Source organism: Typopeltis vanoorti, chromosome 16 (assembly GCF_054136105.1).
Source record: "Typopeltis vanoorti isolate ZY-2024b chromosome 16, IOZ_Tvanoo_1.0, whole genome shotgun sequence".
Taxonomy (NCBI): Eukaryota; Metazoa; Arthropoda; class Arachnida; order Uropygi; family Thelyphonidae; genus Typopeltis; species Typopeltis vanoorti.
In genome coordinates, this window is record NC_143564.1 from 44,511,714 (window position 1) to 44,532,628 (window position 20,915).

The following is a 20,915-nucleotide window of genomic DNA, read 5'->3' on the forward strand; positions in this document are numbered from 1 at the left end:
TCACCAATCTCTCCAGGACCTTCACCACAACCTGTGCTGTTGCAAAACTCTTGTTAAACAGCCATGCCAATGCTACTGCCAGTTCCCTGGAACATTCTCTTAAGATGTGTGGTGATATTTCATCACATCTTATCACCTTATTAACATCGAGGTTATTTATTTCCTCAAATACCTCTTGCTCACTCACAATCAAGCTATCTGTCCTCTACACTTAAGTTCCTCATGATTCCCCCTTGATTAGGATGGAATTATTTATAAACACACTTATAAATTGATCACTGAATACCTCAACAATGTCTTCTGCAGCAGTTACCATTCTATCCCTTTCATCCATTAACTTCATCTTTCCATGATCATTCTTCCTTCTACTTGCCACATATCTAAAAAAAACTCTCTAGGATTTTTCTTAGCCTGATTTGCCAATTTCTGCTCATACTCTACTTTTGTTTTCCTTACTAACTGAGTCACTCTCCTGGCTTGTTCTTTATATTCTTCATGTGACTGATTACCATTATTCATTTTGTACTTCCTCCAAAGGACTTTCTTTTTCCAGATTTCATGCTTAAGCTCCACATTCATCCATATCTTATTATACATACAGTGGTACTACATTTTAATCAGGCCTTGATTACAGGAACATAGAAAATAATAATAATAAATTACTCTCTTTAAAAAGATGAAAGATATGACTATAACCATCATTGTAATGCTGTTCATGTTCAGAGTTTGGAAACCAATTTTAAGTTGTTTTATTTTCAGGTGTATGAGAGTCTAAAAAATAAATTCAGAATTAGAATGAAATTAGAAGTCGTTGATAAAAATCGCATATCTGCTGTTCGAGTGGCCAAAGTTGTGGAAACTGTAGGTGGACGCCTTCATGTCACTTATGAGACGTCTGAAGATGGTGATGAAGGATTTTGGTGTCATGAAAGATCTCCACTAATTCATCCTGTAGGTTGGGCACAAGTGGTTGGACATGATCTCCGTGCTAGCCATGGTATGGTATGGTTTACCACTTTTTGAAATTAGATTTCTAAAGTTTTTGAAAATGGGATTTTGTTTTACATTCAATTATCACTATAGCAAATGCTGCTACAGGAAACTTAGTTACTCTAATTGACTACTGAAAATCCCAACCAAAACCACTTAGCTATATTGGATAGCAAAAACTGTCCAATATAGCAAACTCTTTCTGTGAACCTTACAAGTTTACTATAGTGAGAGTCAGCTATATCTTTTGCTTATCTTGGTTAAATAAGAAAATTAATGATACAGTTAATTGGATTGCTCGTTCAGAAAATATGTACAGGAATACCTCGATTATTGCGGTTATTGTTGCCACGAAAAATACCGCAATAATCGAATCCTCGATAATCGGGATAAATAATGCGTGTAAAATAGGTGATCATTGCCAAGGATTTTTCAAATCTATTAATTAAATTTTATATATGAAGTAAAAAAGAAATGTGTGAAACGTGTTAAGTAAAAAATGAAGGTTCATTTAGAAAAACAAGATTATTCTTTCATCTTTATTTATATATGTTACCGCTAAAGTGCAGAAATCAGTTATTCTGCAGATTATCTAGGTATTGTGCAGATTAACTACGGTGATCCGTTGATGTGCGGAAAATTGTTTCATTTCTCAAATTACCTAGGTAATCTGCACATTACCTACTAGGCACTCGTTAAAGTGAAAATAAGATCTTTGCTGGAACAACAGCAACGTTTCTGTACGCTTAAATTAACATAATGTTATTTATTTATTTTTCGATGTCTAAAGAATCAAGTTAATACAATCAAACAATCAACAAATTAGTTGATAGAATCAATCATCAATCAATTAATATAATACAAGGAATTAAACGGTTTAAAATATTATTACAATTAAGAAAAAAAACATATGATAAAATTATGTTTACTTATTAAAAAACCAAACTAAAAGTGGAGGGAGAGGGGGGAAGGAGTAGGGAAAGGAAATGAGAGAAACAAACTTTTGAACTTTAACGATACGGAAGCCGTTAATGTGCACATTACCTAGGTAAAATGCAGAAAACTGTTGATTCCGCACGTTAACGGAGCAAATCAGTTAATCTGCAGATTAGCTAGGTAATCTGCACATTAACGGTTTTCGCACTTGAGCAGTAACATATATAAGGAGTACATACAATTATTTTTTCTTGGATAAAAATTGATGTAGAGTTGTCTGGTGGAATTTTTTCTTTCTTTTTTCTTCGTATAAAACTCGGTAGCAATGGATGGAATTTTCAATTTCCTGACGAACTTTCATTGATCGCTCAAAAATCTTGAACGGCGATTAGGATCGCAGTTCAAGATTTTTTCTTTAAAATTTTCAGCAATTCTAAACATTTCATCCATTTCTTTGAGGGTAAATTCCTTTGCTGATATGTCAATTTTTTCGTCATTCTCATCAATTTGGTCATCGTAAGCATGTTCTCTCTCGAGGTTAATTAGGTCTTCATCATCCAGCTCCTTATGTGACTGAAGCAGGTCCTGAACATCACCTTTTTCAATTTCTTTTAGTCCTAGATCGAAGCCAAGCTTAGTTATGTCATTAATAACATGGGTTACTTCATTTTCAAATCCTTTAAAATCATTTGCTCAATGAGGAATAATCTTTTGCCACGTCGCTCTCAGGTTGCTAGGCGTTACTTCACTCTATGCTTCCTTAACATTCTCAATGCAATTTTTGATATTGAATGCCTTCCAGAATTCTGTCAAAGTCATAGCTTCATCTCCTGTAGTCTTTTCTATTGCTTATGAAAAAGTTCTTCGTAGGTATATGCTTTAAAGGATGCGATTGCACCTTGATCCATTGGCAGGATGATGGAAGTGGTATTAGGTAGTAAATAAATAACTTTTACATTTTTGCACAAATCATTCAGTGCTGTTGGATGACTAGGTGCATTATCTAATATCAACAAGATTTTAAAATTGAGATTTAATGACTTGCAGTACCTTTCAGCTTCAGGACAAAAACAGTTTTTAAACCAATCCTCAAAAATAGTTTGTCATCCAAGCTTTTCTATTGAATCTCCAATGAACAGGGAGAAAATTTTTATCTAAACTTCTAAGTAGGCAAGGATTTTGTGAACGATAAATAAAGAGAGGCTTCATCTTGTAATCTCCAGACGCATTGCCACATAGTAAAAGTGTTACATGCTCTTTCGAAACCTTGTAGCCAGGCTGTGATTTTTCATTTTTTGCTAAAAATGTTTTAGTGGACATTTTTTTCCATAATAAGCCTATTTCGTCAGCATTAAATATCTGATCATCAGTATAATTTCCTTCTTCAATGATCTGTTGCAATTCACCAGGAAAACTAGCTGCTGCTTTTTCATTGGCACTTGCAATTTCACATTGTACATGAACACTATGAATGCTTGATCGCTTTTTGAACCAATCAAACCATCCTGAACTTGCATAGAAAGTTTCTTCCACTACTGATGCCGAATCATTTTCGCTTTCTAATTGTTTTCTTGTTGAAGTTTCAAACAAATTCAATGATTTTGTTTTTATAGTCATTTGACTAAGAGGAATTCTCTTTTGGTTACAATATTTTATCCACACTGACAATAGCATTTCCATTTCAATCATAAGATGGCTTCTGTTTCTCATAGTTTGGGACCCAGACGAGGTCGAGGCACTTTGTCCTAGTTGCTTATAGTTTACAGCATGGTCTAAAATATGGCAAACAGTTGATTCATTTAGACCGTACTCTCTTGCAATTTTGGCTTTGGTTATGCCTGCTTCATACTTATTTATCATATGCAACTTATCTTCTAAGCTGATCACTCTACGTTTCTTCTTGATAGCTGTAGACTTGGTATCATCCTTGTTTTTTTTTAGCATTCATTGTAGGGGTAAATAAAAAGAGAAATAAATATCCACATGTACTTCAGGCAAAGGCAGACAGTTACAGGTGAGTGGTGAGCAGGCACCATCAGATAAAAACGAATCGCTACAAGAGAGCGATACCTGGAGAGTGGTGACTCGAACTGGTTGTATATGTAGTGGGCTACATCTCGTGGCCGCGATAATTCGAATTTTGGTATCAAATTATAAACCACGATAAATCAAGAATCGCGATAATCGAAACTGCAATTATCGAGGTATTCCTGTAATTTTTTTTAACCATTCTAATATTAAAATATTGAAGAACCACTTTATGCACTGAATTCTCAGTGTAATAAATTGGTATGGCCTGAAGAAATTATCTCAAGTAAATTTCTACTTTTGAAGATATTTCATAATTTGTTATTAAAGTTCAAATAGTGGGTATTATTATTAATACAAAAGCAACTCCATGGAGGCTATAGACTCATGAGAGAGGCCCTAAACTCATGCTAAGCACTATCCGATATTTGTGCAGTGCCTGTCATGCTTCGCTTTGAACTCAAGTCACTCTACCCATGAAGACTGGCAATTTAGTCTACACGCCCTTGTTAACCAAATGCTTCCTCAATTTCCAAGGATAATCTCTAGTTCTCCCGCCACCAGATATATTCTTAAAAATTTACTTTGTATCAATCCTGCAAAAACCTTTCAATAATTTTTATGTCTCAATCTTATCACTCCTTTTATGCCTATCAAAAAATTTCTGTAACCCACAAATCTTGAACCTATTCTCATAAGGTGCATTCCATATGATCTGTTACATCTTGGTAACTCATCTCCCAAAAAAGCTTGGTGACCACTCTGTGCACAATAGTCAAATGGGGTCTTATCGAGACCTTATAAAGAAATATAATCACTTGCTTATCTCTGTTCCTCTTCAGGGTGTTCTTTAGTATTAGTAATTAAGTAATCCTATGAGCTTTTTTGCCCCTTGTGCAATTTTCCCTCTAAACTTCCTCACCAGCAGCATCAGATCCCTGGCTTCGTTAATTTTCTGGAGTATAGTTCCATCAATGTGGTAAGCAGTTGGTGATCTTTTCACCCCAAAATGCATAACCTTACACTTTGCCACATTAAACTAATATCCATTCTCCTTTTCCCATTGTAATGTTTTATTCCAAAAAGTGGGTGGTGAATATTCAGGCAGTACTGGAGAATGTTTGCGTGTGTGTGTGTGTGAGAGAGAGAGAGAGAGAGTGATTGGTCTATAATATTTTATGGAGGTAGAATTTTAATACTGGAAGTCTCCATGCTGCTTTGATAATTGAAGAAATTCCTTTTTAACTTTGGTATTGACTGGACCAAAAAAATTAAACAGGTTTACTGTATACTTGTTCTTCTTCAGCTTTTGTAAATTTTATTATGTACAACTGAACAGGGAAGATTATGGCTTTAGAAGAAAATAAAGATTTCAATGATTTTGTGTATAAATTCCTGAATTGGTAGTTCTAAACAGGTGAAAGAATCTCAAATATGGTAAGAGGTTGTGTCTTTGTTTAGTCCAAAGACAATTTTTCTGAGATCCCATCTCCTCAAAACTTTTAATTGCACCTTGTCAACATTGGCAGTTAGTCTACTTCTGCTGAATTTTTCAAAAATCTCTCTCTCTCTCTCTCTCTCTCTCTCTCACTCACTCACACACACACACACACACACACACACACACACACACACACACACACACACACACACACACACACACACACACACACACAGGGTGATTCTAAAAGATGGACTCAATTTTGTAAGTCTATATATATCAAACATAGAATTAGTGACAAATATGATGTAAAGTATATTTGATTATACTCACAATAAAGTTTATTGATGTTCAATTAAAGTTTATAGTTGTTCAATGTGCCCCCCCCCCTCCTCTGGCTGTATGGATAACATCAAGATGGTAGCTGAATTCATCTCATACCCGAAGAAGGATGTCTTGCATCACTGAGTTCACCGCAGTTGTGATACGGTTTTTTAGGTCAACCAAAGGTGTTTGTAGAGGTCGTACATAAACTGCTTCTTTTATGAACTCCCATAAGAAAAAGTCGTAGAGTGTGAGATTGGGAGATCTTGGGGGCCAGAAATGAAGCGCCAGGTCTTCATTCCTGATGTGACCTATCCATCGTTGAAGTAGAGATTCATTGAGAAAATCTCAAACATCCTGGTGCCAATGTGGTGGAGCTCCGTCCTGTTGGAAAATGAAGTCTTCTGAATCTTCATTGATTTGAGGAAGAAGTCAGTTTTCAAGCATGTCGAGATACATTACCCCAGTAACGGTCTCTTCAGCAAAAAAGAAAGGTCCATAAACCTTTGTTCTTGATATGGCACGAAACACGCTAACTTTCAGGAAGTTCCTCTCATGTTGCAATGTTTCACAGGGATTTTTTCACAGATCCTTGTAATGTTTCACAGATCCTTTCTTTCCACAACTTTCTGTCCAGTATTCTCACTTCTAACCAGCTTGCCCATCCAGCTTCATTTCTTTCCTTCTCCACCATCCTTTGACATGTGAGCTTTGGTCTTCAGCGCAAACAAAGTTTGCGCCTGAAAATATCTTCAGGACTGGGGTAAGGTAGTACAACACCCGTAAACTCGTAGCAAAGGTGGACCAAGCTAATATCACTCCTGTCTCAGGTGCAAACTTTGGTTGCTCACACTTGGATAAAGGATTAAATTAAATTTATTATAATCTAACCAAGTGAAAAATAAACTTTCAACATCTTTCTCTAAATCCAGAGTAATTTAATAAAAAGGTGGCACACCTTTTGGCAACTCCTATAGGTAAAGATGACCTTGCTATTGCTTCTGCCTGGTATCTCCACTTCTGGGCCTGGCTCCCACTGAAGAGACCTCAATAAAGGTCAAAACTAGTCTGGGTAGTGGCCCTTCCCTTAATGCATAACATTATACATACCTGCAAGGAGGTGGGTTTTACATTATGGGAGATACTGAGATAGGAGTGATGTTAGCTTGGTCCACCTTTACAAGTTGCCCGGTGTTATACTACCTTACTCCAGTCCTGAAGATATTTTCAGGTGCAAACTTTGTTTGCTCACACTTGGATAAAGGATTAAACTAAATTTATTATTGTATATTAATGTGTATATACAGATCCTAAAGAAAAACTATCTTACATATATATATAAATAGTGAAGGTATTGATTATTTCTTACTGTTAGGCCATCAATTTTTAGAGTATGATGTGAACTACAAAAAGATCACAGGTTTTATTATGAAATTTGTACAAAGTTAATCCTGCCCCCCAATAAAAATCCTTATTATTTTTGCTCATTACTTTGTTAGATAAAATGAATTGAATTCATTGATCTAACAGGTCATGTGTGAGTGGAGGGAATTGTCTACTGTAATTCTATAATATGAATATTATTTTCCAAATGAAAAGTCCTTGGCAGTTTCTTATTCCTTTTTCTTTCAGACTATGCAAAGCGTTCTCTACAGAAAGCATTATTTCGAAAATTCGAACCTGACGATTCATCATGGGAAATGTTTCATCCGGTAAGAATTCATATTTCAAATTTTAGTAGTAATAAAAAGTTTCAAGTATATAGAAATTTGAAAAAACAGAAAATGCAAAAATAAATATGAACAGATATCCCATAAAATAACCAGAAAACCAGTTTAAATTTTCTGTTGTAACATGAACAACATATATTGTAGAAAATATTTCTAAGTTATTGAACATTAAAATTTTAATAAGCCTGTTTTTAAATAATTTATGGTGCTTAGAAACTTTTGTAGTAATAAGAAATCAGAAAAAATTTCTGTGTAACTAAATTTGTACTTCAGATATTTATCAATCACCAAAATAACCTGTATTATGAATTATTATGAAATTATTATATATACGAGTTATTTCCAGCTTCTCTAAAATTTTCACCACCACTCCAGGGATACACATATTGGAGATATTGATATGTCAATAATTAGAGATAATCAGTCTTTTCACCATCCTTGTGCAATGGGATGATCATACATTCTTTACATTCCTATGGAATCTTTCCTGACCTGAGACTCAAATTAAACAAATATGTCAAGTGCCTAGCCAGTTCAGCTGAACATTCCTTTAGCATACATGCTGATAAGACATTTGGTGACCCTATTGCTGAACTCTTATCCAGTTCTTACCACACTGTGTTACATACAGCAGGTTGATGAGAAGTGAGCACTCATTATTTGAACATCTTCTTCTGATACAAGGTTATACACATCTTTAGGTTGCTAAAGACTACAAACAAACCAACCACATCTGCTTCTGACACAAGGTTATCACTTGCATTCAGTAAAATTATTCTTCCACATTCATTTTTTCTTTTACTTGCAAACTTAACAATAAAATTGTTTTAGTTTGCCTTTGGCCTTTATAATCAACTTCTTTTCATACTCCATGACACACTGACAAACACATCCAAATTAATAACAGTGATAAATAGCAAGCTAAAGGACAGTTGCCCCTAATCGCCTGTACGTGCTCACCATGACTTAACCTTTGCACAAAAGGAACAAAGATGCCAACTCCGAAGACAGCTAGAAGAAAAACACCAAAATGGAGACAACAGCTGGACAAAAGACTACAAACAAACCAAACTAGTGCAAAAACCAAGTGACGCCACTAATAGCCACCAAGGAGACCAGTATGCAGGCACTACATAGGAAACGTGCAGGACCCTTGCAGTCAAAGCCATGCCCCACAGACCCTTGCATATCCACTACACCAACATCCGTGGTCTCAACTCCAACCTTAATAGCGTTCACTATCATCTGCAGTCAACCAAACCCCACCTACTCTTCTTAACAGAAACTCAAATTTCACCTTCCTCCAGCACTATCCATCTCAACCATCCAAACTGTACACTATTTAACTCCTATTGACCCAAGGGTGGTGTGTGCGCATATATCCGCTCTGACATACCCTGCCAGAGAGCACCTAACCTGGAATCGCCCAACTTTGACCTTCTTTGGTTAAAAATATCCCTCCCTCACTTAGTCAAATTCGTCTGCTGTCTCTATCGTTCTCCTAATACCACCAACCACTCCGAGCTCTTTAATTTCCTCTCCTTAAAAGTTGATTTTCTCCAGTCCCACTCTCCCAATAGTGAAATCATCCTCCTAGCTGATTTTAATGTCCATAACACCAACTGGCTTTCCACTTCCAGTTGTACAGATCCTGCAGGCAGAGACACTGAAATATTTGCCATCACCAATGACCTTACACAAATTGTTCACAAACTTACCAGAATACCAGATAACCCAAATCACTCCCCAAATACCCTAGATATCTTCCTTACCAATGACCCTTCCAAATTTACAGTGAATGTAGTGAGCCCCCTGGGCATTTCTGACCACAACCTAGTGCTCATCTCCTGCCCCATGCAACAACGCTTACACAGTCACACCTGCACAAGAGTAGTTTGGCATTATAACAGTGCCAAACAAACTAGGGACAGCCTCCGAGACTACTATGCTTCATTCCCATGGTTGGACTATTGTTTGCAGTCTTCCAATCCAAACATATGCACCGAATATATCACCAAAATAATCCTCACTGACATGAAAACATATATTCCCCACACTTCTCTGAACTGCCATCCCCTATCCAAACCCTGGTTCTCTAAAAGATGTGCCAAGGCTGTACAAATGAAAAATCAGGTATACCACAACTGGCTCAAATTAAGAACTCCATCCTCCTTCATTGCCTATACCGAAGCCCAAAACAGATGCAAAAAAATTATCAATGATTCCAAAACAGAATTTGAACATGCAAAAAGCAGGAAACTTGCAGCCATGCCTTTTGGTCTCTTGCCAAAGCAATTGGCTGCAACTTTTGCCCTACACTACTCCCACCCCTATCATACCCAGATGGCTCAATTGCAACATCACCCACAGAAAAAGACAATCTCCTGGCTTCACACTTTGCCTCCAATGCATGCATAACTGACAATGGCAAATTCCCCAATCATTCCAACTGCCCAACATACAATACCCCTCCATTTGCTAGAAAGAGATCATAAACCTGTTGTCAGAATTAGGCACAAAAAAAGCTCCTGGCCCTAATGCATTCCTCCAATTGTCCTGAAGGTCTGTGCAGCAGAACTGACTCCTATCTTGTGCCATCTGTACACACTCTCTTACTCCACTGGTATATGTATATATATATATATCCCAAAGTCTGGAAATTGGCCTATATTCAACCCATTCCCAAAAAGGGTGACAAATCGCTGCTATCTAACTACCGCCCTATCTCACTCACCTCAATTCTATCTAAAGTGATGGAGAAAACCATCAATTCTCAACTCCTACTCTACCTTGAAGGTACCCAGCTATTAAGCGACCACCAGTACAGATTCCATCGATGCTGATCAACAGGTGACCTGCTCTCATATATCACCCATCTCTGGACATATGCCATGGAAAAATTTGGCGAATCCCAAGTAGTTGCACTTGATATCTCTAAAGCCTTTTGACTGGATCTGGCACAAAGGTTTACTAAGCAAACTTCCATCATTTGGACTATCTCGGGACTTCTGCAGACAGATTGCCAGCTTTCTGTCTGGACGCACACTATGTGTGATAGTAGATGGCTCCCTATCCTCCCACCATCCAACTAATGCTGGGGTCCCGCAAGGTTCAGCACTCTCACCGACCCTCTTCCTTGTCTACATCAAGACCTACTTCAGTTGACCTCCAACTCAATACACAGTTTTGCAGATGACAGCACATTGCACTCCTCCCTTTCATTTGATAAACCTTACTCTACACAACTCACTTCAACCCACAGACCATCAACCACAACTTCCCTTAATTCGGACCTCCAAGACATCCTCTGATGGGGCTCAGATAACCTCGTCAACTTCAATGCTAGTAAAACCCAGTTCTGTCTTATTTCCCAAAAAAAGAACCATTTTCCCCCAGTATTATTTTTGATAACACTCAAATTCCCAGACAAGATGAAATCTCTCTTCTCGGAATTACTATGACTTCAGGCCTCTCCTGGCATAAACACATCACAACCATTGCATTCTCAGCTTCTAAAAAACTAGGCTTTCTCTTTCGCTCAGGACGTTACTTCACTTCAAAACAGCTGTTAAACTTATACAAATCACAAATCCACCCAGCTATCAAATACTGTTCTCACATTTGGAGTGGGGCGTCTAAAAGCTCCCTCAAAATGCTTGACTCAATACAGAGGAGAGCAATTAGACTGATAAATGATCCATTTCTTACCAACTCACTCCCCCCACTTTCACGTAGACGTTGTTTCTGCAATTTGTATATTCTATAAATATTTTCATGGAAACTGCTCATTTGAAACAGCATCAATAATTCCCCCACTCTGTACTAAACCCATTAGAACACGTACAGCCGCTGCCCAACATCTATTCACAGTACACCTTGAAACCCACAGAACAAGTTTCTTTTCCTCCTCCTTCATCCCTGCTACTGCTGAACTGTGGAACAGTCTTCCCCCCTGATGTATTTCCCAAGGCATGCAATATACAGGCTTTTAAATCGAATGTCAACAAGTTTCTCCTTTCCCATCCCACTTCCCATATATGGTACTAAAATACTATAGGTTGACCAGCCAACCTCTCGTATATGGGCCCCACATAAAAAAAAAAAAAAAATTAAAAAAAATACAGTTTCCCTACAATACTCATATCAACTGTGGTCTGACTTCATATATATTTCATGACGAACTATTATTCTCATGATATTCCTTCCATATCATCTTTGTATAGATTGCTTAATAAGCTTGTGCATCCATGTCATCCCTATCCTATTTGTTCTTCAAATTCTAGGGGTACATTCAGATACTACATTTAAGAACCTTTTTAAATCTTTCCATGCATTGCTGATATCCATTCAGTAAATGATACAGTGGGACCAAAGATTGTATTCTTTTAAGTTTGTCATAATTTCCAGCTATGTAGTTCAGCATGCAACCTATCCTGATTAGAACAACAGGAGTGAAATTCATGAAAATAATTGGGGGGGGGGTAGCTGTAAATAGCCATTGGGTTAAGAAAACATCACAGTGCTTTCATTACTGCTTTCCAGATCTTTGTGGGGTTAACTACTTCCTCTCCAAAAATTCTTGAATTGCTTTAAATATAAAAAAGAAAGTGGTTTTGGAAGCATTACATATGCAGTAAATATTTTCACATTGCTATATATTTATGATACAGCAATGCACAGCACTGCTTTCCACATCTTTGTAGAGTAACTTTTTCATGTCAAAAAATAATAATAATAAATAAATAAAAATAAAAACTATTCAATTGCTTTAAATATCCCTCACACATGCTGTAAATATTTCACGTTGCTGTATATTTATCATTATGGTTATGAGTGAATGAGTGTGAGAATGACCAAGTGCAGAGTTTACTCTCTCTCTCTCGAGCAAAAAATATCGAATAGAGTGGGAAATTTAGGAAGTAAAGATGGTTAAGGGCCTATGCACTTGACCACACCCAGTCTACCATCCAACAATGGGGGTTGGATGGTAAACTGCTCCCAGATGCTTCAGTTTCTATATACTAATGCCAGAAGTATCAGGGGAAGGAGTTTTGGGCATCAATTACTGCAACCTTGCCAAAAGTTTTAGGCATTAGTGAGACTGGCTAACAGCAGATGATGTAGTTTGCAGGGATAGAATGTGAAGTGTTTAGTATTTTCAAGGAAGATAGGGTGGGGAAAAGGTACTGCTGATGATAGCAAATGAATTGCAACTAAAAAGAATAGGAGACATGCAGGAGGATGGCTGTTCATTTGAAGTTGTCTGGTGTAAGATCAAGGCCAATAAGACAAAATGTATGGTGGTTGCCGTTTCCAATCTATGGAGATATAGATTGGAAGGAAAAGAGATCACATGCTAGGAAGGTAATGGAATTTATTCACTTACTGAAAGATGATTACTTGAGGCAGCATGTGATGGAGGAGACTTGAGGTGCCAGAGTATTGGTCATCATTACATATCCGCTCTGATCAAAGCTTTGTACGGTGGAATAATGACGTCCTTACTTCTACATATCAGTGTTTTCTGTATCATTGCCATAATCCACTGTGCTGATCTCAAAATTTTGCAAAATGTCTCCCAAAATTTCAATTCCTTATCCACCACTACTCTCAGATGTTTTATCTCTTCCACTTTCTCTAAGATATCCCCACCAATCTTATACTCTGCATCCTATTTTTGCTTCACAGATTTTAAAACATTGAACAGGCATCCCCACAGACTTGCTCACATTGCAATGGGTTTGGATGGTAGAGATCCAGCACTGCTTTCAGATCTTTCATCTCTTTCACCTTATATCCCCACCAATCTTTTGGTGGGGATATAAGGTGAAAATCTTTAAAGCCTTACTTTTCTACATTGAACTGGCATCCCCATGCACTTGACCACACTCAGTCTATTCAAATGCTCTTGCAAGGCTACATCTTCCTTACTTCTCATAGCCCTACTCAACTTTGCATCATCTACAGACAACTGAATATCACATTGAAGCATCTTTCATTTACATACAAAATAAATTTACATACAACACAGCCCCCAAATGCACCAATGGGACGCAGCACTAGCGGCTTTCCTCATCTCGGATATCATTCTTCCATTCACAACCTGCTGATACATATCAGACAACCAGTCTCCAATCTAATGCATTAATCTACCATCCAAACCCATTGTTGGATGGTAAATAAATACTACTGTGTATGTATGTATCTCTCCTTGTCTGTATTTGTCACCTTGTTATAATAAGCAAGCAGATTGCTAACATGATCTTCCTTTAGCAAACCAATGCTGTCATCAGAGACAATTATGCTACTGACAGTCCAATTCTGAATCTTGGTCCTCACTAGCTTCTTGGCCACACCAGCTTCTTATCACCTCTTAATGAAGCAAAACAACTTTTCCCTCCTTCCAGTCCTTTTTGGGACTTGGCCCAGTCTAAGGCTTGTTTTAAAAAGGTAAGTTAAAGCTGTTGTTAACCCTCTGGAGCATTTTCTCAAGACATGATGATATACCATCATGTTCTGTTGCCTTATTGACATGAAGTTTACTCCATTCCTCGTGTACCTTCTGCTCACTCACCATCAGTTGTTCTCCCCCCCCCCACCTCAATTTAGCATCTCTACTATATCCTCCTCAGTGGTTATCATTCTATCACTATCACAGAGAAACATCAAACATCATCCTCCTATAATCATTCTTCCTTCTACTGGCCCCATATCAAAAAATCCCTAGGATTTTTTTTAGTCTCATTTGCTAACTGCCTTGTACTGCACTTTTGCTACCCTTACCAAGCAAGTCACCTTGCTTCCTTCCTTCCTTCCTTCCTTCCTTCCTTGCTATTTGTACTCCTCATGTAGCTACTGCTGGTACTCATCATGTTCTGCTTCCACAATTCCTTTTTTTTCCAGACTACATGCTTCACCTCTTTAGTCTCCATTTCATATCTAGTATACTGTCATTGCCTCTGCCAGATAGTTCCTGAGCAAGGACCAAGCAGGATTAATTTCCTTCCCATTGAATTCTTTATTCCATGATATCACTGCAAGCTGCCTCATAAGTTTGTCATTATCACCTACCTTATAGCTTCACATATAACCCTTTCTCACAAAAAATCCTGATATAGCTGAGCAACTACCCAAGTGATCATTTTGTGGTCACTAATACCCACTGGAGGACATTCACGATAATATCTTCTGATGAGATAATCAAATCCAAGACCCTTGATCATTGTGTACCCTCAGTTACTTATTGCCTAAGATAGTTGTCCCTCAAAAATTCATATTCTTTGGTTCCAGATGCTGTCTCTTCATTCCAGTCTATATTACTATAATTGAAATCAATCCATAACGATTGCTCTTTTCTTATTAGCCAGACCAATTTGCCTATACATTTCCTTCTCACTGCCTTCCACATTAGTAGGATGTTGCTATAGACATGGTGAACATTTCATCCTGTCCACTGCCACTATTTGCTCCTTGAATGCCACCCTAGATAGGCACAACTCCTACTATCATAAACAGCACCCTTCCTTCCTTTCTTCCCTGTCAAATATCTTTGCTGAACCACATCTCGCATTCCAACAATTTTTGGGCAAATGAACTCTATCAATGCTACAATTTCATTTTCCTTATTTTGAATACTTCTAGCATTCATAAGCATTCATGAAGGTGGATGTGCAGGGGAAGAGGAGGTGCAAGCAGCCAAAGAATAGATGGAAGAGGACCTGAGGATGAAGAACTTGGATGTGGTTGCACTACCTCCACATCCTCCTATCTAGCCCAAGATAGGGGGATGTGGAGGAGACTCGTTAAGAACAGTGACCTACTTAGGTGGGATAAGTTAGAAGAAGAATTGTTCCACGTAAGATTATGTAAGCATACCTGAGAACAGGCTAAGGAAAATTCTTGAAGAGAAATTTTGAGAACAATAATAGATTGTCAGGATTAGATTTTGTGCTTTAATAGATAGCTGAGAAATCGTGGGAATATAATGAAGACCTGTACTTTAGTTTTATAGATCTGGAAATGGCCTATAACAAGGTTCCAAGAGGAAAACTCTTCAAAACACTGTGATTATATGGCATAACTGGGACATTAAATTGTGCTGTATACACTTAAGTGTAAAGCAGTTAGTATTGTAGGAAGTAGAGGAAGATGGTTTGATATAAAAACAAGGGTGTGCACTACCTCCACTGTTGTTCATCATTTATGTTGATCACATTATGAAGGAAAGTGACAGTAGGCCTAATATCAAAATTAGAAATATAAATCAGCTTTACTTTATTCAGATGATGTACTCCTAAACAAATTCACTAAAAGGCAGCAAGATTCTTTAAATAAATTGAATAACTGATGTAATAAATTTGGTGTGAAGATCAACAATAAAAAAGACAAAGACTTTGAAAACAAGTTGGAACATTACAAAATCAGCTGCATCCTAAATATAGAACCTATAATGGTAAAATATTTCAGCTATTTAGGCAAAATTTCAAGAGAAAAGGTAAATTCAGTATGAAAATAGAATAAGCCAAGCTGGAATTCAAATGAATATACTTTTGTGGAATAACAGAAATTAGTCAAAACACTAAACTAGTTTGTATACAAAGACGGTGTTTAAACTAATTTTAACTTAGGGCTCTGAGAGCTGAGTTAGAAAAAAGGAGTTGATCAAAGACTAGGGACCACAGATATGGAATTTCTAAAAAAATTAGGAAAGTGAAAAAGTGGCACTGATAGCAGAGTCATATCAAAAATGATAATATTAGAAAGGAACTTAGCATTGCTAGCATTCATGAATGTGTAAGCAGAGCTAATCTAAGTTCATGTGGTCACTTAAAAAATAAAATGGGAGAGGAAAGATTTGCTTCCAAAATGGCTGGATTAATACATCAAGAAGTACCTTAAAGGACTGAAATATAAAATCTGACAATATTGGATTCCTGGCAGATAACAGACTTATAATATAAGCTTTTCATGTAGTGCCATCATAGTATCTCTACAATCTCTTGTTGATACATGTAAGAAATTTGATATTTAGTAAATAGCAACTGGAATTTATTAGTCATTAAACACCTATTAGTTTTACCACTTGAAATAAAACTGATGACTTCTTCAGGGCTTAAACATCAAAAATATTAATACAAATATCATACAGTTGACTGAAAGCTTAAAAAAACATTCCAAGGCAAATAAATTCATGCTAACCAGTAAACATAAAAAATGATATAGCATGCATTAGCTGGCTGCGGTTAATGACAAAAACTGCTCATTGACAAAATTGAAACCTCTGATGTTAAAAGATTTAATAAGCGACTTCCATATGTCACTTAATATCAGTCCTGAGTTTTATTCAATGATCCACGTTAAGGAATGTAACTGATTCTTTCAGAAGTCTTGAATAAAGTTATTTTCTACATAAGGCATGTTCAAAAAGTTTTAGTCAACTACATGGTTGGTATTATAAGTATCATTGGCCAGACCAGATCTGTTTTTTCTATTATGCTCAGGATCTGCAACATGCTCCTTCTTTTTCACCTCAAATCCACAGCTTATCCATCCTGTGTAGGCTAAACGCTAAACCACTATAGTATGGAATTCTCCATTGCTTGGAAAGAAGTTAATGACCCACCCATGCAAGGTGCATCGTGCCATGTAGAGTCACATTATTTGTTGGTGGTGGTATAAATTTGAGGAATATGATGCTCCCAAGTGAGTGCAACTGTGTTTGGGTGAAATGGCTGTGAGAAGGGAACTGAGAGAGAGTTTGAAGGAGGCGTTGTGATAGGATGCCACGTTGCAGGTTTATCTCTTTGGCAAATTGGACCATCCCAGTCAACAATCAGTGATATCATATTCAGATGGAATCACAGGTAATCAACTGCAAATGCTACCTGCAGTGGACAACCCACCACACTCGCCTAACGTGACCGTAGGGTACTATGAAGGATAATATGTAAAAGCTACCATTTGTTGGCTGACGTGCTTAATGCAGAGTTTAAGTCATCAACTAGAACACGAATCTGCACAAAAATGTTCAGAAATGAGACTCACAATATGGGATTCCATGGTGGAACTGCAATATGCAAGTCCTACACTACCAGAATCAACATGCAGTGTAATCTTCAGTGGCACAAAGAGCATTTACAGTAAGACATGGAAGCTGGAAAGCAGTATTATGGAGCACTGAATCACGCTACACCTACCGACCAGATGAACTGGTTTGACTGTGGTGGATGTCCGGTGAACACTGGACAATGCAATGCGGCATACTTTGTTGCAGTTCTACAGAATTTACCATCGTCTCTTTCAGCAAGATGATTCACTCTGTCATAAGGTTGCTTCTGTAACTATGTGGTTTGCAGACATGAACATCACCACACTTGACTGGCCTCCACAAAGCCCTGCTCTCAACCCTGTTGAACATCTGTGGGATGAATTGGAGCATCGAGTGAGGTCAATGGACATCTGCCCCAAAATGGTCCAGAACCGCACTACATAAAGAATGGTCCAAAATTTCCATCAATCACTATCGTATGCTTGTGAAAAGTATGCCCTGTAGGACTGCTGTAGTCACTGCAGTGAAAGGAGTTCTTACATCTTATTAAGGTAGGTGCCATGGCTGTTTGTTCCTCACGTTATGGTGTCCGTTGACTAATTTTCAAGTAGTGTATACACTTCTAGGTATTTCATATCCTTCTGCCAGATATTGCCAATATTATCAGACTAAAACTGCTGTTCTGCTCTTTTCTTCAACTCCAAAATGCGATATTTCTCTCTCAGAAAGGAAAGCTTTATTATCACTTAGAAAGAACAGGAAGATTATAATTTTGAGAGCAGATAAAGGGAACAACAGTAGTTCTAAATACAGAGGATTATAATGAAAATGTTATGAGTTTATTTTCTGGCTCTTCCACCTACTCTGTTCTGGATCATGACCCTACGGTCAACTCATGGGGGGGGGGGGGGACCGATTTACTTAAAAATGTCCCAAACTGGCCTCCCTCTAGAATTGTGAAGAATTTTTGTGTACTTTAGGTGGACCCACGACTTTATGGGTCACCTAAAGTACACAAATCTGGCATTTCCTTGAAAAAGATCATACATGGCATAAACATCCTACACCTTATTTAAACTATTGGCTAATCTATTAAAACAGCACATAAATTCATTGGAATGATACATCAAAAATTTATCCCATTTTGTCCAGAAACTAACAAGGATGTCATTAGATGATACGTATAAACATAAGTCTCAATGTTGTATACCTCTTTACTAATGTTCCTATAGATGATGTGTTATAACTCCTTGAAGACCCCTTTTTCCATCAGACATAATTAACTTATTTGAACAGTGTCTCCGGTCCAATATTCTTCAGTGGAATATTACTTTTTATAAGCAAGCATTTCGATTTGTGATGGGAAGTCCCCTCTCTTCTCCTTCAGCTAACCTTTTTATGGAAAATTTTGGGAAGACTTTCCTAATAGAAATGAGTCTAAAACCAGCAGCATGGTAGAGATATGTAGATGATATCTTTATTATTTAAAAACATGACCTCTCAAGCCTGTAACAGTTTCTTCATTCCCTTAACTCTTACAAACCCACTATTAAATTTATGTTACAAAAGATGGAAAACTCCCTTTTTCTTGATGTTCTCATTGCATAAAAGTCTGAAAATAGCATTACTCTTCAGGTGTATCGTCACTTTACACATACGGTACATTATCATCATGTCTCACCCCCTCACCATCTTTCTAAAAATTTAGACCACATTCAATAGTGATGAATGACCACCTCAAGACTGAACTTTGACTCTCAGATTTTTTTTTGTTGCAAGTTTGGGTAGTGGCCCTTCCCTTAATGCATAGCAGTATACATGTCCGCAAGGAGATATGCTTTGCATTATGGGAGGTACTGAGACAAGGAGTGATGAAAGCTTGATCCATCTTTGCTACAAGATGCCAAGGGATGTACCACCTTACCTCAGTCCTGAAGATATTTTCAGGCACAAACTTTGTTTGCTTACACTTGGATAAAGGATTAAACTAAATTTATTATATTTTTGTTTGTTCTCAGTAGCTATTTCAAAAAAAAACAGTTGACAGGATTTTATTTTCGAGCCCTACTGCTCTCAATAACCAGAATATCCAATACAGAGATTTGATCACAATTTCATATATTGGCAGTCTGTCAGTTAAAGTAGCATCTGTTTCCAAGTTCACAACATCGTAACTTTTAAACCAATTCAAACTGTTTGCAGCCTCCTGTGATCTAAAGATAGCACATCTTTCTATAAATATCCAGTGGAATATAGAATTCCATGCCCTTGTGGTTTATCCTACATAGGACAGATAAGCTGTGGATTTGAGGTGAGAAAGACGGAACTGTTGCAGATGTCTAGCATAATAGAAATGATAGATGGTCTTGCCAACCATGTTTCATATAAAAAAGAACTTTCATTCAGGACTTCTGAAGGAATCATTTACCATCATCCATTCATGCAGACCACTGAATAAAAACCAAGGATTGCTATTAAGTGACAGTTACATATAGAAATAGCATATCATATCTTGGCATCAGAGATTTCAATTTCACGAACAATTATCTTCTGTTGTTAGCTGCAGACATCTAATGCATGCCACATGATTTTACATTCATTGGTTATCATAAATTTATTTGTTTATCGAATCATCAAATTCGATATATATACCCTCAAGGGGTATACAGGATATAACAGTACTACATGAAAAATTTACACCATTACTAACATCCCAGCTACAATTTTCCTCCAAATCAGCCTGTTACCTGTCAAGACTCCAGTATTATCAGGTCTTATATTTCTGTCATCTGAGGCACTTTTTACTGTATCAATCCACCTATATATTGATCTTCCTCTAGGTTTTTTTTTTTTTTGCCAACCTGGCAGAAAACGCTTGTTTTGCTAATCTTTCCTCTCCCATTCTGCTTAAGTGACCATACCACCTGAGATTAGCTCTGCTAATGCATTCCTGGATGCTGACAATATCAAGTTCTTTCCTAATATCCTCGTTTTTAATATGATATTGTCATTGATGCCATCTGTTCATGCCCCTAATCTTTCTAAGGACCCTCATATTTGCAGTCTCTAGTCTTTGGTCAAGTGTTTTACTTCTGACCCAGCTCTCAGATCCATAAGTTAAATTTGGTTTGAACACTGTCTTGTATATAGCTAATTTAGTGTTTTGGCTAATTTCTCTCTCTCTTATTCCATATAGATTTATTCAGTTGACTTCTGACCATACCAGCTTTGCTGATTCTGTTGTCTATTTCCATATTTAATTTACCATCTTCACTAAAAATCATGCCTAAGTAGCTGAAATGCTTTACTTGTTCCATAGGTTCTCCATTCACAATGCAGTTGATATTTTTAATGTTTCTACCTATTTTCATTGTCTTTTTAATGCTGACCTTCATATGAAATGAAATTCAATTTTATC

At 37.1% G+C, this 20,915-nt stretch overlaps 1 protein-coding gene across 4 annotated transcripts in view; it reads left to right on the top strand.

The window, feature by feature from the left end:
* The window catches only part of LOC150097982 (MBT domain-containing protein 1-like), a 469,576-nt gene that overhangs the window by 284,704 nt on the left and 163,957 nt on the right, over positions 1 to 20,915 (top strand). For all 4 annotated transcript variants that reach the window (XM_090406078.1, XM_090406077.1, XM_090406080.1 and 1 more), the window contains 2 exons: positions 760 to 997; positions 7,352 to 7,431. In XM_090406078.1, coding sequence (XP_090262204.1) covers positions 760 to 997; positions 7,352 to 7,431 — 318 coding nt within the window. The remainder of the gene's footprint in view (positions 1 to 759; positions 998 to 7,351; positions 7,432 to 20,915) is intronic.